The sequence below is a fragment of the Castor canadensis genome, chromosome 8, assembly GCF_047511655.1.
Source record: "Castor canadensis chromosome 8, mCasCan1.hap1v2, whole genome shotgun sequence".
Classification (NCBI taxonomy): Eukaryota; Metazoa; Chordata; class Mammalia; order Rodentia; family Castoridae; genus Castor; species Castor canadensis.
Window position 1 is genome coordinate 42,782,982 of NC_133393.1, and position 26,540 is coordinate 42,809,521.

The 26,540-nt window shown below is 40.6% G+C and overlaps 1 protein-coding gene across 4 annotated transcripts in view; it reads right to left on the reverse strand.

The window, feature by feature from the left end:
- Hivep1 (HIVEP zinc finger 1) overlaps positions 1-26,540 on the reverse strand; it is a 127,858-nt gene that overhangs the window by 27,287 nt on the left and 74,031 nt on the right. For all 4 annotated transcript variants that reach the window (XM_074082898.1, XM_074082900.1, XM_074082899.1 and 1 more), the window contains exon 4: positions 1,732-7,691. In XM_074082898.1, coding sequence (XP_073938999.1) covers positions 1,732-7,691 — 5,960 coding nt within the window. The remainder of the gene's footprint in view (positions 1-1,731; positions 7,692-26,540) is intronic.

Sequence of the window (26,540 nt, forward strand, 5' to 3'; positions counted from 1 at the left end):
TTAACCTCTCTACTGGAACAACTCTTGAAACCTATTCTGCCATGTTTTGTGTGACACAACTTTCTCCTGGTCTTCCTCTTTCCTCTAGGAACAGTTGCATCATGTTTTCCTTGTAGGCTTTCTTTATCCACTCTTTTTCTTTATTCTCCTCTTAAGCAATCTCATTAATTATATATACACACTGAAGAATCTCTACACCTTCAATCTGGAGCTCACTCCAGAGATCCAGCTGTAGGCACGTATTTCCAGATATCAAGGTATTTGGTACTTGAGAGCCCTTTTTTTCTTCCTTTTTTTTTTTTCCCCATGCTGGGGATCGAACCCAGGATCTCACATATGCTGAACACATGCTGTACCACTGGGCTCCACCTCAGCCCAGGAGAAGCATTTTTCATGGCACAGCAGGAATATAAATGAAGCTCTCCTTAAATTCTCATGATTAGGTTTCATTTAAGATTCTGAATTAGTAGGTTTCGAGTCTGAGCACTTAAAAAAATAAATCTTCCAAATGTCTAGAGGTGACTTTCTTCCCTGAAGGATCACTGATGGTTTTCCAACATCATGCACAAGCTTTGATTTTTACCTACATTTCTAACTTCAAAGTATGTTACTGTTTTAAACTTGCAAAACCTTCTGGCCAGAGCGGACCCTTGCAGTTCTTTAAATGAGCCAAGTTTCTTCTTGCTTCCATGTTATTTAGTGGTCTATTAAACATTGTTTTTAAAGCCAGGTGTATGTGGCTCATTCCTATAACCCTAGCTACTTGGGAGGCTGAGATCCAGAGGACTGCGGGTCCAGACCAGCCTGGGCAAAAAGTTGGCAAGGCCCCATTCTAACCAGTAGCTGGGCACAATGGCATGGACCTGTCATCCCATGTTATGTGGAAGGCCAATCCAGGCCAAAAAGCTTGCGAGATCCTATCTTAATGGAAAAAAGCTGGGTGTGATGGCAAGCACCTGTCATTCTAGCGAAGGCAGGAAGCATAAAAAAGGAGCATCATGGTTCAGGTTGGCCTAGGCAAAAACCTAGACTGGATCTCCAAAATAACCACAGCAAAAAGGGCTGCAGGTGTGGCTTAAGTGGTAGAGCACTGTTTTGCAAGTTAAACCCTGAGTTCAAACCCAAGTACTGCACCCTCTTCCCCCCAAAAAAGGTTTTATTATTGTTTGTCTAAAAATCCATTCCTCCCCCTCCTTCTTTTCTTATTATTATCATCTGTGTCTCGGCTACAGTATTACCACCTTTGATGCACGTTCCTATATCCACACCTCCTCCATCTATCCACAATGTTAAAAGACTTCCTTCTTTTAGAATTGCACATACTCCTGTGATACTACTGACACTGCAACTCTTTGTGTCCCTGCACTAGCAGGAACCACAGTCTCCTCTCATTTAACAATAATACCCCAAGAGAAAAGTTAGATCAAGGTAAAATGTGATTATCTCTCCCATTAAAGACTTACCATAGTCAGCTAAAAAAAACAAAATAAAAACAGTGCTCAGAGTAAGTCATCATTTCAAGATGGAATCACTGCAAGGACTCCAGTTGATTCTTATCAGAATTACTACCGGGGTAAATAATGTCACCTGCCTTCCCAATAATTACAACACACAGAGTACAATGTGTAATTCAAAATTAAAATACTTCTAAGTAAAATATTTAAAGGTATCAAGACATGTTGAAACTAATTTGCACAAACCATATTTGAAAATAAATTCTATTTCAAGTACCTTGCTTAAGTTGCTTTTCCACTTGCTTGAATAGACCAGTAAATCTGATTTAGAGTGGGTGGTTATTGCTTGACAATATAGTGATTTTCCAGTCTTCTGTTTTGAATTAAGGAGAGAAAGAGCAACTTTTGTAGGCAAACCAAGTGGATTTGGGTTACTGGAGCTTACTATCCAGTCAGTGTAGGCTGAAGTTTTCTGGTCATTCTGAGGCAAAGGCAATGACTTCTGCCTTAATAGATAACACCACGTAAAGCTGGTTGCAGTCTTTAGGCTAGGGAAAGACAGCTGATGCGTGTCTGCAGGGTTGAGCCATGGAAGAGTGGTGGTGGGTGGTTCACTTTGTCCTTGGACATTCACTTTGCCACTTTGATTGTTAATCCCTGGAGATGTCCTTTCTTGGCCATTGCCTACAGATTTCAAAGGAGAAATGTGGGTATCTTCTGAAGGGAGAGGTGAATTTTGAACTGTAAGAGTTAATGATGCAGAACACTTAATATTTTCAAATTCTTGCAATTCATTGATAGGTTCTATGACTATAAACTTGGAGTGTCCTGATGACAAATTATCAGCTGGTAAAACCGCTGTCAAATTAATAGCTTCCCTACTAGTTTCAGGCTGAGAAAAAACATCCTGCTCCAATATCACTCCTTCGAGGGACTCTGTAGTACAAAGCTGTCTCACTAAAACTGGTTTCTTCTGTCTATTACCCTCGTTTGCTCTTGAACTCAGTGGCTCCAATGGTCTAATGTCCGTGGCACAAACAGCTCCATTTTCATCTTTGGCCCGCTTCTGGTGCTTTTCCATGGCAATGTCTAAGCTGTTTGCTGGGGAAAGCATCCTTTTGCTGGAGACTGAAGATTCTTGTTGGGGGGAAAGTCTACCAGCAGACATTTTCTGAGTTATGGGCAAAGATTCGGAGAAAGAACTCTGGCTGATCTCAGAGAAAACATTTTTGCAAATGAGTTCTTCCTCTGGGTTTGGCAAAGCATTCTGGTGATCGTCCTGTGATTTTGGCATGGGACTTTGTTCTTCACTGGTTGGTACTATACTTTGATTAGTCTGGCAAATTGGTGTGCTGGAGAGATCTTGAGTCACTAGGATTTGTGGCAGCGATGTGACAGTGGCAAAACAGTATGTGGGAACATTACTCTGCAGATGTATAGGTAGCATGAAGGATGATGGCACCTTCTGCACCTGAAGAGGGCCTGGTGGCCTGAGTCCCAGAGGTGGCAAAGGGTCCGAGTTAGACATGGAATCCACCAGTTTGGTTGGTAAGGCTACTGTAGCCATGCACTGATCTGCTCCAGCTGGGTCTGGAAGAACTTGACTGGGCAAAAGATGGACAGGATTAGAAGAACAGGATTGACCTGCAGAGAAGACCTGACACTCAAGTTGGTACTTAGGAGCAAAGCAATCCTGGCTTGGAGAAGACACACATATGGTGGATCGTGCATCTGGTTTGTCTCCCTTTGCAAACACTTGCAGAGGCAGCTGTGTGTTTTGGTGGCTAAGGGTTGCAGGGGTTTGATTTAACAAATTGATACTGAAAGGCTGTTGAACCGGAAAGACGTTAGTAGAGCTAGAATTTGATGTTTGTGCCCGCAGATCCTTTGTTTGAGTCTGGGAATGCAAAGTATTTGCAGGAAACTCAGCCAGAGAAGTGTTAGGGAGCTGAGAACCCTGAAATGGCACTGCCAGAGCAATATTTTGGAACGATGATAGGCTTCCAGGCAACAGATGACTATCTGGAGCTATGTTTAAAGATATCTGTCGGATCAGTGGGCCCCGCCTTCTTTCCAAAAGGGGCACATGTCCAGGGACCCCCACACTAGAAGGGGGGGTTGAAGGCTGTGATTCGGCAGGTGGGGCTGTCTGGGGTGGGGTCATGCTCCCACAGTCGAATGACTTACTTCTGAAGTCAGAGACCTCCATCAGCATTGGCAGGCAATTGATCTGTTCTGATGCAGCACGCTTCATTTCCCGGTGACTTCCAGGGACATTCAGTGTATTTGAGCCAGGCGGGATCAAAAGAAACTCTGCTTTATTTGGAAAATCGATTTTGGGGGAGACCTCTGTTTTAGAAGTGTCCTCTATGTCTAAGGAGGCTGAGAAACTCGAGGTGTGTGATAAGCTGCTCTCTCTGCTTAGACTCCGGGAGAGAGTTGAGTCAAAACTTGACTCCGTGGAGGAGTGCTCTATCTCGGTCAGGCGGAGTCTTTTCTTTTTGGGTGGCAGTTTCTCTGTTGGCAACTTTGACAAGGTTTCACTACGCTGAGGCCAACTGAACTTCTCAGATTTTTCTTCCTCATGGCCCTGGGTTTCCAGGTCCCGATCTGGCTCTTCTGTGACAAGAATTTCTGGAACTTGGATATTGTGCTGCCGGACAAGTCTCGAGGGTGGTCCTAACACGTGTCGCTCACTTGCAATCTTTCTGGAGCTTTCCCACAGCTCTCCCCTGAGAGCATCTGACAGTGCAGGCTGGTGAGGATGTGACATGTCCCGAGAAGGGTGGCCTTCCTCTGGCGAGCTTCCCATCACTCTCAGAGACCCAGGCTTCCCAGTTCTACTCAGTTCCTGGAAAGAAACAGTGGAGCTTGCTTCGAAGGGCTCCAGCTTATCAAATGAGTTGGGTCTACTCAGGGAGTTAGTGTGCTGGATGACTGAGATGCCGGTCCCTTGCCTCTTCACCTCCACCTTGTCCTGGACAGCTGCACTCATCGGCTGTTCCATGATGGTAGACAGCTTTGGATCCATGGTCTGCTCAGGGCCCCTGGCCATCAGTGGAACCTGGGAGTTGTGCAGCTGTATGCTCCTGGGCTGCTGGTCACTGGTCATGGCAGTGGCCTGTTTGGACAGGCTGGGAGCAGAGCCTGAGGCACTCTGCAGCTGAAGGGCATCAGAGCTTTTGGGAGACGTTCCACTTTCATTTGGCTGAAGCTCCTCATCATCTCCAACACTTTTCATTTTCCTCCTTTTTCTGATCTGGGGCGTCTGCTCCCAGACACCTGTGGAACCAGCAACTCTGTAGTGCAGAACTTGGGGCTGTGTCCCGCCAGCTACAGGGCTGTGTTCAGGCTCTCTCATAGTTACCTTGGTTTTGGGTCCATGTAACTCTGAACAGTAAAATTTCTTATGGTTTTCAAAATTCTCCAATTTCCTGTATCTATTTCTACAGGTTTCACACTCAAACATGGTCCCTCGTCCTTGGTGAGACTTCTTTTTCTCTAGGTGTGAGCCTGGTGCCACAGCCTTGTTCCGGGCTGACCCAGCTTCACTGGTAGCAGGGCATCCTTGACAGCTCTCATCCAAGGACTGGCCAGTGCCAAGAACATGGTTCTCATTGGCCAAAGAGTCTTCTACTGCTGCCTGCCGGACGAGAGGACGGGGATGTCCACTTGGGGGTACTGAAGTGTTGGGTCCTGAGACAAAGACATCATCATAGAAAGCGCCAATTTTGTCATCAAATGACTGGCTTCCTCTTAGTGGGTGAGGGGGAGGAATTAAATTTGCAGGGACTGCTGAGTAACCTGTTGTTGGCATGGAGTTACTTCTTGTAATAGGCAAGCAGTCAAGGGAGGGTACTGACAGGAGAAACACTTGTTTTGACTTCTCAGTAGGGGTAAATGGGGACTTTGGTATATCAGAACTTGAACTTGTTCTCCGCCCCATTGGTTTTAGGTCAAACTGGAAAGAATCTTTAAATATGTAGGACTTGGGGGAATCGATGCTTCCTCGTCTGGAGAGGGAGGTTCTCCGTGGCTTGACACTGTCCAGCTGCTTATCATCTACCAGGGCCTCATTGTCTGAGATAAGCTTTGATATCCGCTCCTCCAGTGTTTTTGTGGCTAATGGTGGGCGCATCTGGCCTGCTAAGAGCAATGGTTTTTCCCCTGCTGTCAAAGCAGGGGGTGCTGGTGTACCGATTCGAGGTGTAGAGGGTCCATTATTCTTAGTGGAATCTGGTTCTGTGGTGGGGAAGGTTCTAGCAAAGGGAGTTGGAGGACTCACTGCTTGATCAGCACTTTCAGACCGTGAAAAGTAGCCAGAATCCGTACTTCCTAAACTCCGAGGACTCAGGAGTTTGCCTTGCTGCTCTTGGGAGTAATCGGTGGCCTGCTGCCTTTGGAGTTGGGCATGTACTGCTCCTCCATGACACTCTTGTTTTCCTTCTGGCTGACTCAGGTCCCCTTTTGGATGGGATTTCTCATCAGTCTCGAGGGAGGACACACTGACTGAATGGGACAGTATGGTTGCGACCTGGAGGTCCTTCTGTCTCTGAGCACTAGAAAGTTCAGGTTTGGGACTGACAACCTTGGGACTATCGGTTCTCAAGGGGGACGTGCTGACAGGGTGGACCACAACTTTTGGTAACTCTGCCAGTGCCTGTGATTCTGAAGATCTGTCCTGTGATGAAAAGTCACCTGCAACATGATCTGAACTGCCCAGAACAGAAGCTGATTTTGCTACGACGGGTTCAGAACTTGCTACTTTCTTCACTATTTGCACAGGCTGCAGCTCTGCAGTATTGGGGTCATTCTGTCTCCCCTCACCGGGGCCCTCCTCCTCGCTCTCCCCACTGTCTTCTACATCTGACTGGACACTAAGTGCTTTTGGGGACTCCTGGGATAAGAACAAACCACCAGCATCTGGTTGCAAGACAAGACCCAGTTTGATAGTATGTGCGTGGGATTTTTTGTGCTTATACAGATTACTTTTAGTCTTAAAGGAAAATCCGCAAGTCACACAGGGGTAGGGCCGCTCTCCAGTGTGGGAGCGGATATGCTTTAAAAGCACACTAGGCTTTGCACAAGCTCTATTGCAATACTCACAGATATATTTTCCTTGTTTTTTTGGCTTCTGATCTCTCAGAAGAAGATTGCACATTTGTTCTACGCTTTGATTAACAACAGAGGCAACGTGAGTTGAATTATAGATTGGCGTGGGGGGAGACTGTGTGGAATTGGCTGGACTTATTGACAAGGGTGAAGCAGAATCCATTTGCTGGTTTGGAGGAGTAACCTGAGTTCTACTGGAAGGTGAAGTGAGACCTATGGTTGACGTCATTGCTATATTATACACCTGGTCAAGTTTAGCATTCTCTTGAGTTTGCAGATTCATTAGTGATCCTGTGAAACCTGCACGCCCCGGAAGCTGCTGACTGTGTTGGTTAGGTTTGGAAACAAAGTGTTCCTGTGGATTATACTGGTGAGAAACGGATTGAACAGCCACTGGCTCATTCTTCTGAGCAGTGGCCACATGCACTGTGTATGAGGTACAGGGAGAGCACTGCGACTTGGCAACAAAGTCTTGTGAAGTCTGATTTGGGGCACCCACAGAACTGAGTTTTAATTGTGAAGGGGATCGTGCAGGTTTATTTGGTCTTAGTTTTTCTGTCTTAATTGCACACGATGAGCCCTTTTGTGACAAGGTGCTCAGCTCTGGCTCCATCGCTTTCAGTAAGACATCGAAGGCGGTGTTTGTATATGAGGGGGGAGTGGCACAGCCATGGGAAGGGATACATTCACTGTTGTCAGTCCTGGTTTTGCTGCACAAGGAGCTTGTGTCCCGTTTTTCATCCAGGACACTGAGCCCGGCTGGGTCCGCGCCTTCTGATCTCCATCTTCGCAGTTCTGACGGGTGCTGCAGGAGCGGGGGCTTCTTGGGGGACACGGGGTCTTCAGACTTGGAGACCTCGGCAGTTATACCAGGTCTTTCTCCATTTTGTTTGGCAAACTGCTTCCCATTTTTGACAGGAATATAATTCTGTTTCTTGTGAGGCTCTGAAGCACTCTGAAGACCAGCAAAAGCCAACTCCTCTGTGTTTTGTTTGTGTTTTGCCTGGAGAGGATTTCTCAGGGGGGATTTTGGTATTTTCTTCAGGTGATTCTCAGTGACAATCTTCTTTCGTTTCACACCTTTAAGGGATTCTGAAGCTCCTTTAACACCAGCCTCTAGGATTTCTGTTGGAAAAAAAAAGAAACCAATTGGTAAGATTGTAGAACACCAACCGTAATTTTCTTTTAAATTAAGATTACTATCACGAGAGCACTCTGACAGTTGAAGAAAGTAGTCTGAGAAAAGCCTATTCTAAATAATACTGCACTAACATTGTGGCAATTTTTGAAGGTCACAATCAAAATTCATGGAAACTTTTCTAGAACACTATGTTCCTTTCTGAAGTAACCCAGGTTGTGGAGCTGTAAGTTTTCACCATTGAATGTCCTCCCCTTTTACTCTCCTATCTGAGGACTCTGTTGACACCAGTCTGAGAAGGGGGACCGACAAAGAAGGAAGACCTTTTCATGCTGGGTGTTTGGATGTTGATTAAATTAAGGATCTTTTAAAGCAAGCTCTTCATGAAGTTTCTAAATACACAATACTGATGTACTGACAAACAGAAGGGAACTATGTAATAGTTTTTAGAGTGAGTATATGTTGGGTGATCATGAAATATTCGTTGGTAGAATCTTGAAGTACTGGAACTTTAGCAATTACACTAATGAACAGAAAACTACAAAAGTAAAACCACTTATTTGTGGTTTCCTACCAACAAAACTAAAAAGTCCTAAGACCTTAATGGCTCTTGGTTACAAAAGAAACACAAAAACCATAAAACACTATTTTAACTAAACAAAATACTCACAGCTGCTTCTTTGTCTTTAATGACAAATAGGTAGATAGGGAAGGAGGAAGGGAGGCAAGACGTACATACACAGAGGAAAAATTTATTGCAGGAAAGAAAAGATGAAGTCATCCTTTTTTCTAGCTGTTTTGGAAATAAATCAGCATTTAAAGGGCATCAACTACCCATAATCTCTGTCAACCATTATATTTTTGAGCAATAATTACTTGTCCTAATTTCATTTGGTTTCCATTTGTTGGATCCTTGGCATACAAACAAAATTATTCAACCATATATTACTTACTTGTAGAAAAGCCAAATACTTTAATTCTTCATTATTTTCAAATAGCTGTTGCAATGCACATATTTGAAATTCATATTAGACCAAAATGTCTACTCTGTAATAACTACTTTGCATTTATTAAGGATGAAAATTTACATAAAATAAAGTATTCTAGTCATGTTGTGACATCTGTTTGTGTGCTCTTATATATTAGATTAATGAAAAAATAAGTATTATCCCACTGTAACCACCGAAAAGGTGGGGGAGGGGGTCTCATGACTAAAATATTTCAGCTAAATAATAACAGACAAAAGACATCAGTACTGTTAACTTGTACAAAGTGACGTTTTTTAATTCTTCAGTCCACTGTTTTATGAAATGATATTTCCCGCCTCAAGCTGCACATCATGAAGTCAATGTTGTGCTTTAGGCACACGGTGACATAAAAACGATAATCACCATGGAAGGTGAGCAGTTTCCTCTCCTTCCTGAAAGCTGGGAGGAGGGGAAAGACACAAAGCAGTGAAAGTAACTAAAGAAAGAGATGAGGAAGCCTTGCAGGGCAGCTCTCAGACCTGACACCACCAACGCCAAGTTCCACGCAGAACATGTTCATGATTGTTTTACTGTTTCACATACTTTCTGGAATAAGGTTTTATTTTTAGATAACTATGTATTTTTTTAAATTAAATTGTGCTATACACTCCAAAGAAAAATGTAAAAATTTATCCCATGTTGGAACAGCCAGAAATATGTTTTATGCTTTAAATAAAAAGAACAAAATTTAACTTTGTGCTTAAAATGAAAGATGGCATTAGTAACACACACCTGTGACCCCAGTATTTGGGAGGCTGAGACAAGAGAATCTTAAATTCCAATCCTGTCTGGGCTATGTATCAACTGAGGCCCTGTCTGGAGAAAGCCAAAAAAAAAAAAAAAAAGAAACCAACAAAATAACAGAATTACTAAACTTATCCATATTTCCTTAGGAGATACTATTCTTCCCTTCAAAATGTTGCATACTCCTTTGCCTTCAGGCAACTTGGTTTATTTCAGGAAACTTTTCTTGTATTACAGTTCCTGATAAATTTCTTCTTTGGCATAAGGTTCATTTCTTTAGATAAATCAGTGGTGTTCATGCTGGATCACCCCTATGATGATTCAAGTTTCTTTCATCTTTTTTTGTTATTGTTTTTGTTTGTGTGTATTTGTTTCCCATTTTGTTTTCTCTACAGCTTTCTAAAGCTTTTCCCTATGTCAGTAATTGAATTTTTAGGTCATTAACTTCTTTACTGTTTCAAATTTATTTGTTTCAGACTGATGTTGATTTGTTCTCATTATATTCTTAGTTTCATATTTCCCATTTCATCTCATTTTATGTTTCAAATTAAGTTTGAGCTCTTGTTTTAATAAATTTATGATGGCATTAGGTTCTATGCTCAAAAACACTTTTGTTTCATATACTCACAGCTTTTCCATTGCCTGAGATCATGGTTAAGGGTGAGGGGTGGTACTCAACTGAGAACATGTTCTCAGTCTTTTTCATTCTACCAGAATTTTGTTGGATCTCCTTTGTTTTACAGGGTTCACTGTCCTTGCTAAGGGATAAAGCTCACACCACTATGTGTTCTTGGGAGGGGAGGAGGTTTAAATTCAGTGTCTAAATTCAGAGACTTTTGTTGTTGGTGTTAGGATAGGGGAAGATGATGGATGGGACGAGAGAGGTAAATGGAGGAAGGCTGCTGGGAATATGTAAGATGGAAATCATACTGACATCACCCTACAGGTGAAGTAGAGCGGGCTGCACGCCTCTCTTTGTTGACTTTCCTCTCCATCCCTTGGTTCTCAGGATAGAGGACTGGAGTGCTCTGAAGGGGTGGCTCATCCATCTGGCTAGGAATCACAGATAGAGGCCTCCTCTTAGAAACCAATGCCCTAGTGTAAAAGGCCACAGTCTAGGGTTTTCAGAGAATGACACACCTGAAGTAGTTTTTAAACTCAGCTTACTGTTGATTAATTTTAAAGCAATGTATTAGAGAGTAACTGAAGTTACTTTCTCTCGCCCTCCTATCTACACATAAGACCCGGTACAATCATCAAACTTTATGGCTTTATCTACAACATCTGGGATGCAGTTACCCTAGGTCCTGGAGTTAAGAGGCTGTATAGACCACAGTGCTTCACAGCAGAACGACAAGTGGCACGGGGGGGGGGGGGGGGGGGGGGGGAGGAACAGCTGTACACCATTAGCTCTTGTGCTTTTCCGTAACTTCAAATGCAATTTGTGAAAAATCTATTAGCAGGAGCAAAGAGAGAGAAAGACCACGAGATAAGTGGCAGTAGACAGTCCGAAGACTGTGACAACTTCACTTACTTTATTTATTATTGTATTGCTTTTCTCACAGCTGTGACCAGATGTCCAACAGAAACAACTGAAGGGAAGACATATTTATTTAGCTCACGATTGCTTGGGTGTCAGTCCATGGTCTTTGACTCCGTTACTTTGGGTCCAAAGTAAGGCAGAACATCACGACAGTTATATATAAAAATGGGGGCTGGTCACCTCGTGGCAGACAGGTAGCAGGGAGAGAGGTCAGAGAAGGGCCCAGATGTGATACAGCCTCTGAGGACCTGCCCCCAGAGACCTCCTTCCTCCAGCGAGGCCCCACTTCCTAAAGTTTCCAGAACTTTCCAAAATAGCACCACCAGCTGGGAACCAAACATTCAACACATGAGCCTTTTGGGGGACACTTCATATTCCAAACCGTAATGTCACTAACTGGTGCACAGGGCTACCCTCTGTCCTGATCACAGTAAGGATGCTACTGTCTACTTACTGCATTATTATTTTAGGAATGCCTTTATGTTAAAACTAAATTTGCACAAGCTTGGTTCACAAGAGGGATGACACATAACCTTCTCCCCTTACTCAGGGGAGAAGATACAGTCAGATTGGGAAGAATGAGGAAGGACTCAAAAACAAGAGTCAACCAAGTGCTGAAAATCATATTCCCCAGCTCACCATGTGCTACTGAAAGTGGATGAAAATAAGGCAAAAACTGAAGCATCAACAGGTCAGACCTCCAAATATAGGTTCATTTCACAGATACAAATCACACCTGGGAAGGGGACCAAAAATGTCACTGTTGCTGCCCTCAGAATCATGGACTCACTGGGCTTCATTTTAAAAAGCCCAGGTTCTCCCTCCAATAGGAGAATTAGGCAGGCAGCTTAGCAAACCCACAAAGGAAGGCTACGTGGTTGAAAAATCTGAATGTTTGGGGACACAGGAGCTAAAGTGCCCAGGTTCTGTATGCTGAAGGCAAAGACCTGATCATTTGGGCTCCTGTGTTTCTTCTGGTCTGAAGACTACTTCTAGAGAATCACAGAGGGAAAACAAGCAAGCTTTCTGGCTGGGCAGAGCATCTGGTTGCTAGCCAGGAGAGGCAAAGGCTACTGCAAGGTAGGGAGGAGGTATGGAGAGCTATAGCCTCCTGGTTGGTCTGAAAGCCTACTTTGATTAAAGGTCAATTCTTTTTCAGATTCACTCCAGACACATATGAATGTGAAAACCTTTATCCCTCTTTTGGGCCTTAGGGACAGAAGAACTAATTCTTATCTAACAATTGAGAGCAGGTAGAGTCAGAGAGTCAGGAGACTTGGGGGGGAGAAGGGAGGTAGAGGCTTTTTCCAGTAGCTTGTGCTAGAGTTAAAAAGCTGTCTGGGACTTAGGTAGTGATAGTGGGCCACTGATTAAAACAAGAAAGTCTGTGAAAGGTCTGCCAAAGGCTGTGCTGAGGTTTCCTGTCTGTGTATGGGAGAACTGAGCTAGTGTGAAAGGGAAAAAGTCCCCTCGCTTTCCATCCCACCAAACCTCAAACTCAATATACATGCATGGGTTGTAAACTGTAGCTAGAAATCCAGGACAAGTAATTTTCAACAGAAAATTGGTTAGGCTAATTATGGCACAGCCACTTAACACAGCATTACAGAACCATTTAAAATAATTACCAAGATTACATAGCAATCTGAAAATTATGATACATGAAGTATACATGTACATTCTTTTCTTTCCCTAGAGAGAGGTCTGGGCTAGAAGGATAGATCTGGGAATGCACAGTGAGAGTTGTTTTTGTGAAAGTAAATAAATGACCAGCCAAAGAGCATATGCTGTGGAGAGGAAAGAGGTCTGATACCAGAAGCCTGGGTAACTGAGCTAGAAAAAACAAGGTGAAAATCAGAAAGATCCAATAAAGCCTTGATAGTGAAGTGTCAGGAATTCCGGGTTTGGGGAAATGTAATGAGGAAGATGTGGCTGTGAGTATTTAATACAGCATTCAGATACACAGGATGAAAAGTGGCATGAGGTCATGGGGATGGTAAGGACATCATTATCTCTGATAGCAGTGTCAGTAAGGGTCAGGGGTCAAAGCCATCTCAGACAAGAGGAAGGAGGGAAGCAGGAGAGACAGCAAAGACAGACCACTTCCTGGGAATTGGACTGGGAAGGAAAAGAAAAGGACCAGATGTTACTGCGGGAGAATGGAGGAAAGGGAAGATTTCTTTAGGATAAAAGGGTTGAATGTGCTAATAAACAGGAAGCAAAAGTCAGTGCAGAGGAACAACGCAGATGCAAGATGGATAACAAATAAATTATTGTGCAATACAAAGGAATGGTCAAGGAGTTACACAGAGAAGGGGGGAGAGCTAATGGTGCTGGAAGTGAGGAGTTTCTTGGAGGTGGCACACATGACAAGATCTGAAGGTTACTCTGCGCCTAGAATATAGAGCAGAAGAGACTAGAATTCATTTAGCAAAAACCAGGAAGCCAGATTCAATTCATTGCTGAGTTGTTCCCATCTCTCCTGTAATTATTAGATGATCCTAACATGGCAAAATGCATGACTCTCAACTTCTTTCTGAACGCCCTCTACTCCATTTTTACACTACTAAAAGGGAAAAGAAAAAAACCCAAAACTTGTCAACTCAGGATTTAGAAATTGAGAAATAATTTAACTTTCAAAAATGAAGGCAAAACAAAGACTTTTCAGAAAGACAAAAACTCAGAATTCATTGCCAGCAGACCTGTACTGAAATGATGTAACTTTAATTTGGTTCTATGCATACAAATTACAAGTGAAGAGCTCTAAAAAGAAGGAAATTCAAAAAAGATTTAAAAATTTTTATCACCTCAAAAGTGTACCACTTTAAAAGACACCACAGGGTAAAGCTGTGCTGTACTTAAGGCAGTGTGGAAAGCAAAATGAAGGCCTACAAAAAGTTGACACCTCAGTCTCCAGAAATGGGCTCCTTTAGTGGATCAGGGAACTGCAAATGCGATAAGGTTATGGACTTTGGGATGAGGATATTATCCCAGAACTCTTTCAAATTTTATCATAAAATTCTTTAAAAATGGAGAATCTCTGCTGGCTGAAGTCACAGAGCTCAATAGAGAGGGGGCAGGAAAGAGATTGGAGAGGAGACTCAAGCTACCATCGTTGGCTTTAAAGATGGAAAAGGAGTCTGGGTTGCAGCTCAGTGCAGAGCGTGTGCTAAGTTTGGACCTGAAATATTCCCCGAAGACCCATGTGCTGGGGTGCCAATGCAGCAGATGGGGCATTTGGAAGTGACTGGACCATGAAGGCTCAGACTTCATCAGTGAATTAAAACCCATTGATGAGTCATAATTTGATGGCATTATTGTAAGGCAATGGAAACTGCAGAAGGTGAGGCTTGGTTGGAGGAAGCAGGTCACTGGGGAGAGGTCCTGGAAGGGTGTATCTTTTTCTTGGCCCCGTCCGTGCTCTCTGCTTCCTGGCCAGCCATGAAGTGCAGCTTCCTCTGCCATGTAGTCCCAGGGCTCAGGTTTTGCCCCACTTTAGGCATAAATCACCCAACCACTGACTAAAATCTCTGGAATCGTGAGCCACAATAAATCCTTCCTCCTTTTAAGACACTTGTCTTGGTATTTTGTCACATTGATAGAAAACTGATTAAAACAACACAAGTTTAGCATGTGTGAGGCCATGCAGGTTCAACCCACAGTACCATGAAATAGATAGATATTTATTTATTTTATGAATAAATAAATAAATAATAAAAATGAAGATGGAGAAAGGGAGCCGCAATCTATAGGATGTAGTGCCTCTAGAAACTGAGAGTGGCCCTCAGCTACAGCCAACAAGGACACTACAACCACAGGACTTAGTTCTACCGAAGAGCTCAGTGAGCGAAGAAACAAATTCTCCCCTAGAGCCTCCAGAGAGACACACAGCCTTCTGACACCTTGACTATGGCCCAGTAAGACCTGTGTCAGGCTTCTCACCTATGGAACAATAAGGCAGTAAGTGTTGTTCTACACTGCTATGTTTGGGCTGGGGGGTTAGCTCACCCCAGAACCAAAAATAAAATAATAAAGTAAGATAAACTGAGAATTAGCGATGTTATACAGCAATAGAAACTGGGTAACGGTTTCTATTCTACAGTGCTAGGTCAGTAGGCCAAAATACACTGCTCAAGAAAGTTAAAGGAACATAGAAAACATGTCCTCTGACCACAACAAAATTAAAGGAGGAAAAAATAGCAGAATAGATATCTGGGAAATCCTCAAGAATCTGGAAATTAAACAAGAGAATTCTAAATAGCCAAAGGGTCAGAGAGGTAGGCTCAAAGAAAATTAGAAAAATCAAAACAAACCTAGCAAACTAGGAAAACATGATAAAGAATATATCTGCCTCATGCCAATGACAGCCAACACCCAAACACTGGCAAAATCTCTGCAGTCCAAGACGAGAGGATTTCTGCAAGAACCACTGCTTTTACAATCATTTCTCCAGCCCTTCTAGTCAATGCAATGAGAGAACAGAAAGAAATGCATGATAGCAAAGACAAAAGTAGCATTATCCTCTGGTAACAGTCTCCTAGTGAGCCCCAGAGTGATGACTAAAAACCTGTTACACCTAACAAGAGCTCAGTAAGGTGCCCTTTGCCAAAAATTACAAATATCAATCTTTCCTTTACATCAAAAAAATTAGAAAATGTAATGACAATACTCTATTTTGGTATCAACAGAAACCAAAAAAAAAAAAAAATCCTACAAATAAAATTACCACAAAATATTAAAAACATACAGAAAATTTAAAAGTTTTCTAGTATGATTAAAAATAAAAAAAGGTTACAAAACCAAGTAGCACGCCATGCTAGTGGAAAGAATTTTGAAGCTGTCTTCCTACATTTTACACAATCTTACCCAACAAAAATTTTGCTTTTAAAAAATGTGACATTATTTGAAATTTCATTTGGGAGAATAAGCATTCTAGAAAAATTAGACACAAATTCTGAAAAAGATATATGTGATGACAACCTCGTGAAAATACGTTAAATGATTAAAAGCATATTTTCTCAAGATCAAACCAATGGCTAAAACTAAAACTCATTAAAGACTTTTATTCATGAAAAAAGTACCGTATTTTGAAATTTTAGAGAAGGGATGACATAGTTTCTTTAAAACATGTGACCAGGTGTCATGCATGGGATGATAAAATAAAAGGGTATCATGAGGAAATACCACATACCAAAATAAGTTCAAATATTCAGGGTAAGAAATGAAACCTGAGAAAGAACTAGAAAAACATGGATGTGTACTTAGTTCATCTCAGGCTGATACTATACTACGTGAGCAAAACAAGCAAACAAAAGAAAAACTATTTGAATACATAAGAACTAGAGGTATGCACATACATGGATTCTCATGTAAAAAGGGAATACAAACTGAGAAAAGTATTTGCAATAGGTAAGGCAGAGAAAGGACTTATATAATAATGTAGAAAGAACTTTTATAAGCCTGGTACAGTGGTACACACCTGTTCTCCCAGCACTCAGGAGGCTGAGGCAGGAGGATTCCAAGTTTGAGGACAGCCTGGTTTATGTAGCAAAACCCTGCTGAGGGAGAGGAAGGGCGCAAAGGAGGAAGAGACAGAAAGAAAAGAGTGTGGGGGAGGAAGTGGTAGTAGAACTAGTCCTGTTGATAAGGGGGTAGTGGAGAATTAAACAATAAATTCAGACCTCTTCTGAGGACAACAGATTAGCTAAACACACTATGAATTTTGTCAGCATTGAAAAGGTAGTGAAAAGTTACTGAGTCAAGATCCAGGAGGGGATCAAGTCCAAAAGGGGAGAAGAGCATTTGGGCTCCTTTTGCCCAGGGAGGGTTTGCCTATTCCAAAGGAGAGCTAAAAGGCTGATCAGTTCTGACAGCCTGCAGGACTGTGGGAGCAAATGACAAAATCCAGGGAGGCCAAGCATGGGAAACACATTGAATATTTTCAGTTGGGAACCTAACAGGTTTCATTCTAGTGCTCAGTAAGAACCCAGATGCAAGCCAAGCATGGTGGATACACAACTCAGTTTCAGTGGCTGGAAAAAAAATCACAATGCCAAAAACTTGATGAAGATGACATGTGGGCTGAGGACATGTCTCCGTGGTAGAGCACCCACCTACCAAGCCCAAGAGGCCCTGATTTGAGCCCTAGTACCAACAAACAAACAAGAACCCAAGAAACAAAAAAAATGAAACAAAGACTGCTAGCTCTCCTAGAAGCCTGGCAGAAGAAAATTGGTCTTCTCTGAATGAAGATTTCAATTTAGGCTTCAAAATGCTTCTATAAGTTTTGAAATAAAATGTCCAACACAGACAACCAGGCATCTGAGAACCAATATCATAAACACATCCACAGAGGCCCAATACATTGGAATGTAAATACAAAGACTTTAAAACATGCATGCTTATTTTGTTCAAGAAGAACCAGAAGGTATAAAAAGAGACACAGCAGATTTGAAAAGCAAAATATAAATGAAAGAAATGAAAAAAAATACCATGAAATTTAGAACTCACTGGATAGATTTAAATTCAGATTAGAACAAGTGAAAAAGATACTGAACTGAAAGATGTCAGAAGACACAAAATGACACAGAAGAAAGTAATAATAGGAAAAAAGATGCAGAATCCAGAAGTATGGTTTTGAGACAAAGAGGAACCTGTGCAGAGGCCTTTTGGAATCTCAAAAGGTAAAGAGATGGCAATTTGAAGAAGTAAGATCTGAAAAGCTTTTGAGAACTAAAGAAACACATGAACCTACAGATTCAAGAGCATTTTATGAAACACAGCAAAATAAATAGAGAAATCAACCTACACACACTATTCTGAAACTGTGAAAGTCAAAGACAAGTCTAAAATTCTTTAAAATAGAGAAGCTTAGAATACATCCGCTATAGAATATAGTCAGTATAGAATAATAATTTTTTAAAAAAAGATTGCCTTCAAAGGAGCAACAGTTAAAGTGACATGGAGAAGCCTTTGAACAACTTCATGGTTTCTTTCTTTTCCTTGTGGAACTACAGTCATATACATAGACACACACATATGTATTTATGTATAAATACATATGTGTGTGTGTATATGTTTATAGATATTTTGTGCTAACATTTGTAACTATTCCTAAAGGACCTACACTGGCAACCAATCAGAACACGGCAGCAATGCTGGACCAGAACCTCAGGCACTAGGAAAAGTGGATTATAAGTAAGGTTTGAGATCAAATCCCATTCAAAGGAAGACAAAAAAAATATGTATGTCCCATATATGTGTATAGATGTATAACACATGCGTGCGCACACACACACACACTTGAGAAAGCAGGCCCAGCATCCTATATCCTTGTTAGTTTCCTTGTGTGTGCTGATTCTAATATCACCTGTGTCAATTTCACAATGCTGTATCTAGTCTACTTGGCTGGAAAGCCTTGAGTCATTGACATGGTAACAATGCTGCTTTGGTGACTGCCATTCCCCTCCCAAAGGGACAATACAGATTCAGACAATTTTCTGTTGCTGATTTCTCATTTTGTTTGTGGTGGCTGGAACAAACTGTGCATTATTTTAATCCTGTTAAATTCACTCGTACTCTGTTTTTGAACGTAGGTTCTTGTCTTTCCTGAAGAACGTTTCATGGGTGCTGGAGAAGATGGATACTCTGAAGATGCTGGGTGGGCTGTTTGGGTCTAGTTGGTTTAGAGCATTGTACAAATCTTATTTCCTTGTTGACTTCCTGATTAGAAGGTTCCATTCACTATTGAAAGAGGGGTGCTGAAATCTCCAACTGTTAATGCTGAGGTGTTTTAAAATCTCCCTCCACTAAGTCAGTTTTTGTTTATGTATTTTGGGGCTCAGTTGTTAGATGAATATATGTTTATAACTGTCCTATCTTCTTCATGGACTGATATTTCTATCATTAGAAAAATGTCACTGCATCACTATCTTAAAGTCTCCTTTGTCTGGTCTGAGTATAGTCATACCAGCTTTCTTAGATTGGCTATTTGCATTATCTTTTCCCATCATTTCACTTTCACATATATGTGTCTTTGAATCTAAAGTGTATCATGTAGACAGATGGCATGCAGTTGTACCTTGTTTTCAATCTAGCCTGACCATCTTGGCCTTTTGATTGGACTGTTTAACCCGTTCACATTATATTTACCACTGGCATAGGTGGACTTATGTCTGCCGCTTAACCTCATGTTTTCTGTCATGTCATTTTGGTTCCTCTACTTCTCCATTACTGCTTTCTTTTATATTAGGTAAAACATTTCAGTTTCTGTAATAATTTTTTTCACCATCTCTCTTTTTAATTATTTCCTCTGTAGAAGCTCTACAGAGGAAATAACTTCCATGAATCTCTTCAGATTTAAAGTAACTTAATTCCAGTGAGATATGGAAACATTGCTTATGCAGCTGTCTTCTCTTTTCTAACCCCCTTAATAAGATTCTTGCTATGTATATTACATCTATAAATGTTACATCCCAATGATACATTGTTATAATTACTACTTTATATAACCACGTCTTTTAAAAATACCACTAAGAGGAAGTGAGTAAGCATACACTAACAGACTTTGTTCTATTAACCTTATTTAACCTGTGCAATTAGCACTGGCCTGATTCTAACACCCAAGAGCAAGTGTCACATCAACTTAGTTCTTCAAGACAGGTCTCAGTGGCTATGCCACAGCAGGGTTGGCAAAGAAGGTAACAGGAAAGTGACAACAACTGATATGAAGTGCTATGGAATTAAGTGTACAACATGGTTTACATAAAATAGTAGAAATGAAGAAGGTAAAAACCTCAGCACTGCTAACAAGAAATCTGGTGCTGATAATAAAACCAAATAATTCTGATGTGTTTCTGCAGATTTCCAAAAACCATCTGGTAGAAGGCCAGTCCAGCCTTCAATTAGAACACTAATTTATAGAATAAGTCACATTTCTCTGCTGTGAAAGGCTTCCTTTTTTGTTCCACTTTCATGACAAAGATTCTAAAAACCTTAGTGATTTTTCTAAGTTCTAAGATCTCTAAACCTGGGGCTTCTTCTCTCTCCTACTATATTTGAACCCACAAGAAGAATACAATGTGATAATGACTTCTCTACGCAGTGTGTGCTAAAAACCACTCTATGATGACATATTCAGGAATTCTGCAAGGCGCAACCATTAGCAGGTGGAAATCAACCACACTGGGGAGCATTTGCACCTCTTTGGCAAATGCTACAAATCATTGCTTCTCCATCCTGAGCTAGTTTACCAGCTCACCACTGAGCCTTAGTCAACGAGAAAAGTTTAAATTGTATTGTTTTGTATTTCCAAGACAAGAAAATGTGAAATCCCTTGGATAAACATCTCTACCATGAAGGCTTTGGGCTGTATTATTAAAGCTTCAGAAACCTGGAATCTTCAGGTCTTCAGAAAAAATCATAGCCTTCCACACCAGGTTAAAAAGATGCTGTGGTATTACAACATAACTACACTGACAGAAGTCCTAGTCTTCATGATTAAATAAACTCCCAAGAAAAGATCCATTTGTAGCTGTCCATAGACTCTATTTTAGGTTGAAGAATGAAGCATTTTTGTTACTACGACACACACACTATTGGTATGCATCCCTGCACCAGATAATTTAAGGTACTGAAAGAAACAATTTGCTTCAGATAAGCCGTCTAGGTTACAGCAGGGGAAATAAATATCTATTTAACTACACTTGAGAAGTACAAGCAATGGTGGATGTGGTTTACAAGTTCTGCTGGTCAGGTAAAGGAATCCATTCTCTCCCACCCTCTACTTATCCACTCATCCACCCATCCATCTTCACTGACTCAATGACCATCTGTCAAAGACCTTCTGTATGCGCAGGAACTACAGTGACACTGGGATGTGATCACACAAACCCAAGCTGGAGGAGTTTGGAGAGGTGACAGGTGAGGGGCAAAGAGCAGTGAGGTGAGGGCCTGGCAGTCTAACATGAGAGTGTTTTGGTAAACAGTTAGGAAGTGGTTAACCCCATGCTAGGTAGATGGCCTGCCACGACAGAAGCTGCCAGGAGTTGCAGTGTTCTCCTCCTGCCCCTGTGCTGGGGCTCAACTTCCATGGTCTGCCTTCAGGACACACAGAGGGCCCCTTATCCATGATTTCACGCTTCCTGCTTTCAGCTATCTGTGGGCAATGGCAGTTTGAAAAAATTAACGGAAAATTCTAGAAATGAGTAATTCATAAGTTTTAAGTGATTTTTGTTATAGTACCTTGTTATAATTGCTCTTTATTACTGGTTATTGCTGCTAATCTCTTACTATGCCATATTTATAAACTGACCATTAACGTGGGTATGGATGGGTAGGAAAGGCATATAGGGTTTGGTTCTATCCATGGTTTTAGGTGTCCACTGGGGGCTTGGCACCTGACCATGCTTAAGCATCACCACACACAAGCGTCTTTGATGCTTCTAATTTCTTTTTGAGTGAAATATGTTTATGTCCCAGGCTTGCTGGTCAGGGCAAAATTCTGACTTATCACCCTCCAGTGTTTGATACTTCTTACATATAGCATAGCCCCACAAAACGCATTCTGAATAGTGAACTAGTAAAAGACCATTATTTTTGGTGAAAAGGTACTGTGTTACTGCCATATCTTCTTTGCTTTGTATTTTTTTTCAATTTTATTTTCTAGATTCCAGTTCCTTATTTGACTTCACTTTATCTGCCTCCCTTTTAATTAGTTTCTACTCTTTCTCTCTACAAATTATATCCCTTGGTTTCATCCAACATGTTTGCTGCCTTCTCTGAGGAAAAAAACAAGTCTCTACAGAGGCAACAGGGATCTGAGGTGGCTTTTTTATTTTCAGTTTTTTTCTTTGTGGCCCCATAGAAGACACAGCCACAGAGCTAGAGAAAACCAGCACACGCTTTCCTATTCAGTTGTCCTATAACATTTATCTAGGAAACACTGGGGTGTGTGGCATACGGCATGGAGTCAATTACCCTAGAACAGGAGAGAAGCAAACAAAACCTGGGACCCATATTATTCTTCTAGGAATCCCCAGGTAAAGCCGTGAGACCCATTTCTTTGCCTTCACAGTCCTAAGGACCGGTAACCAACACAGCAACATCCACATGTCATTATTGTAATTACTCCTGTCACAAAACAAGGCGACAGACATAAATACGTATTGAATAGAATCTAAGATAGATGGGCATTTTAAGAATTTCATTTTCTGAAATCAGGGTGCACCTGTTAATCAAAGGTAAGAACGGCATTTTGTCATAATTTAATTGGCAGTGACTTTTCCCTTGCTAAAAAAAGTTATTGCGTATTTTACAACCAATAGCATCTTGAATTCAATGAAACACATTATAAAGTTCACAAAATGCATCATTTTATGAATTATTCTATGAAATTAAAATCATGTTAGCTATCTAAGTCTCTAATTTGGTTACTGGCTCCATAGATAATAACCAGTGACACACGGAACACCAAGTTCTTTCCCTCCACATTTCAGAAGAAGGCCAGGTTCACGATTTTGCACTCAAATACCAGGAGGACAGGATATTTAAAGCCATTTATTTCACACTGATGTATGAAAATGCTTTGTTTCTCTTGTGTGAATCGCCTCTCATGAGGCTGGCACAATCTATTTGATGAAAGGCAATGCTTTCTTGAGATCTGGCAATTACAAATCCCAAAACACTGAAACGCTTGACATATGATAGCTTTAACTTACAAGCATGGCACAAATAATTAAATTGACACTAATTTTTCTGTAATTCAAGCTCACAGCATTCACTGTCTGTGCCACTGAGAACATTTCATGAACCTGATTTGAAATTCTAAGTAATGTAACATGAGAAGAAGCAGGAGAAGACTTTCTTTTCCAAGAAATAAGAAATTTGTTGGCTCTGTTGGCAGTCTACAGACCCCCTCAGGAACTCGACCTCATCAGTTCAGACTCCCCGGCAATGTGAGCACGAGCTGAGCCAAAGCCTGCGGTGCCTTTCCGGCTCACACCTTTTCTTTCCTAGTTCTCAGGACTTAAGAACAAGTGGCTGGTGCCAAATAAAAGCTCACTGAATAAATGAATGAGTAACAACTTTATGAGGAAAACAAGATGCATTTTTCAGGACATTTGTTTTTTTTTAATCCCTCCCTTCCCCCATCTTTTAGGACATTTAAGAGAAGTTACACTGTTTAAAATAAATCCCCACTTAACATGCTCATTAAAATTCATTATTTTCTAACAATTTATAAATCCAAGCACCACAACTTCTCAATAATACATTAAACTATTTCTCACCAGTATTACACTACAACAATACACCTGATGCATTTCTTTGAAAATCCTCTGGAGCTCATTTTATGGAAATACTCTGTCTTTACTGTCACTATGTCAACATTCATTTCTGTGCTCTTCCATGTATGCAAAATCCCAACTGAGCTTCCTAAGTTTTGTTTTACTACACATATTTCCCCTAGAATGTTTAAAACATTTTCATCTTACCCCAAATTATATTAACATTATTCATTTTAATTGGACAAAATCTGTTCGACTTTTCCATTATGCCCCTTAAGACATCTGTCTTACATGAGGACTTCATCACCCCTAAATAAACATATATGTTTTGAATTTTCTTCGTTATTTTAACTTAGCAGAATTTTTAAGGAGACTGTTAAGGGCATTAGAGCTTGGTCTTATTAACACCGGCAATAGTGTTAAGTCATACTCGTTAGAAATTAAACTTCATTTCCAAACGTATCATGTATAATGTTTAAAAAATAATTTGAGAATGAGAATCATCATATTTATTACTTTTTGGAAATTTATTCATATTCTAAGGAGCTTTCCCAAAACCCCAATATAGGAAAGAAGGTGAGCAAACTCTGGCCTTATTTACACATTAATTAGAAATTACTGTTTCAGCAAAAACATTCTGGTGGCTGGAGTATAAAATGCCAGAGGGACAGCACTGCTGCTGAGAAGAAGCTACTGATCACGGTGGCAACTGTAGGTTTCTGTTGTTTGACAAACAACTGTGTAGAAAAGATACCATCAGAATGCCAGCTAGCCTAAGACTGCCATCTTTCTCTACCCACGCCTGAATCCTCACCATGTTTCCAGGAATCACCCATTTCTGGAGGTGACTGATGTCAGTCGTCACACAAAGGGTAGCTCAGAAGAAGTGACACACCAGCCATTCGACCACCACTAAGGCACAGCTCTCCTCTGGCTATGGAGTGAAATCAGGACAGCACAGCCCAAGACTCGGGCTCCGATCGTCCTGGCGACATTTTCCTTTGTGCTCCTTGGGAATAAATCATTGAACTTCAACTTTGGCTTATGCCTTTTGCAAAACGGCAAATTTAAACAATGCAGATCGCTAATAAATCTAGAACACTTTTGTAGAGCACTGAAATCTGATTATACAGTGCTCAGAAACAAGAAATAATTGTAGATATCCTAAACAGTTTTACAAAAACAACCAATACCATGATGTAGTTAAGTCACAAATCACACACACGTGCACACAAATACAACCCCCCCAACCACCCATGTGGAAAAAGAAAATTCTAACAAAGAGGTCAAAAAGAAGCCAGCATTAGACTGATAAAACTAGTAAATACAAAATCACATGTGAACTATCGAAAGAACTTTGAAGAAAATTAAGAGTTTTAATGACCCAGCAGAAAAGAACAAAGGTGTAAAAAGGAATGAGCTGTTTTCAGTTTAAGAAATCTGAATAACAAAATAAATCCCAAGAAAATAGAAGAGAAAAGATTTTAAGAACAAAAGTTAACAAAACTATAAAGATGTAAGAGCGTATTAAAAAATTAGAAGTTGATGAGAAAAACAGAACTCTCTGATAACGCTAATCAAGAAAGAGAAAAGCAGCCAGGCAGGCATGGTGGGTTCAAGCGCTTGGGAGGCTGAGGCAGAAGGACAGTGAGACCCTGTTGCAAAACACGTATGGCTGGGGAATGAAGCTCTGTGGCAGAGTACATGACTAGCAAGTGAAAGGTTATGAGCTTAATCAATAGCAGAGAGAAAGAGAGAGAGAACTAGAGACAGCTATGATCCAGCAGCAATGAAAGATGGCAAGAGAAGAAATACTATGCATTTTTGCCAGTAACTGTGAGTGCTTATATAAGATGGACAAATTAGAAGAAAAATACAACTCTTTAAAACTGATTGAAATAGGAAGACTAAATAACCATATATCATTAAAGACACTGAATTAGCCATTTAAAAGCCAAAATATGTTTTAAGAATTGCCTATGAAGACATCTTTCCAATATTAATGCCTTCATGAAAAGCATAAGTATTCAGTCCTCAGATTATTGAGTTAAACTAGTGTAACTTTAAAACAAAATGGGGCAGGGAAAGCTACCAACAAGCAAAAAAAAAAAAAAATTATAGGCAAATGTCTTGAACACGGACACAAAACTCTTCAACAAAATATTTAAAAATCTAAGCTCACAGTGTGCTTACAAAGACAAAACACAATGACCAAACTGATTTTATAAAATGATTGCAAGTCAGTTTTAAAACAGAGATGAAATCACAGATTATCTTTTATTTATGAAAAAACATTTGATAAAGATAGCCATTTATGATTTTTAAATCTCAATAGAAACAGAATATAACCTCATTAAGCAGTTAAAAAATATACTGACCTCAATAAACAAACAAACAAAAAGACAGCACACATTTTCAGTGAAATATTAGAGGCATTTTCTTTAAATCAAGAACAAAGCGTGGACGCCAACACTACAGCTTTCTGTTGGCATTTTACTGAAGCCAAGTAGGGAGGATGAGAGAGTAAATAAAAAAAGCAATGACTTCAGAAGCAAGGAACAAAACTTTGATTACCCCAATTGATAAGACAAGAAAGTACCAATGCGCTTCAGAATGCATGAGAATTCAGCTGGACGCTTGATAAAAGACCAGTCTACAAACATGTGCTGCATTTTAATGTGCCAACAAAAGCCAGAAACAACTTTTACAAGCAAGCAGAGAAGCAAATAACTGAATGAAATCAGTGGCACTGGGGTGTGGCTCAGTGGCAGAGCATTTGCCTAGCAGGCATGACGCATCCCCAGGACCAGGGGAAAAAAAAACAAAACAAAAACAAAACTCAATGAAATGCAAAACTAAAAAAAAGTTTAAACAAATAAAGTTCCAAGAAATAAGCCCAATGAATTTATAAGAACAATCCATATGGAGAAAGTTCTAAGACATCAAAGAAAATAAGATCATCAAATATTTCATCTTTATGTACAGGAAACCTAAAACTATGAGGATGGTCAGCTTGCCCATCCCAATCCAAACGAAACTCTAAAAAGTTTTAAAGACAGATTCCAAAATTTAAATAGAGGAGTGAAAATTAGAAATAGTTATTAAAAACTGAAGAAAATTAGTAACTTGAGGGATTTGCACTGCTGTATACAGTTACTCATTTATAATGCATGCTGTACGTCAAGACAATAAAGCAGCAGAAGAGCTAGGAAACAAACCTGTTCACCTATGCAACTT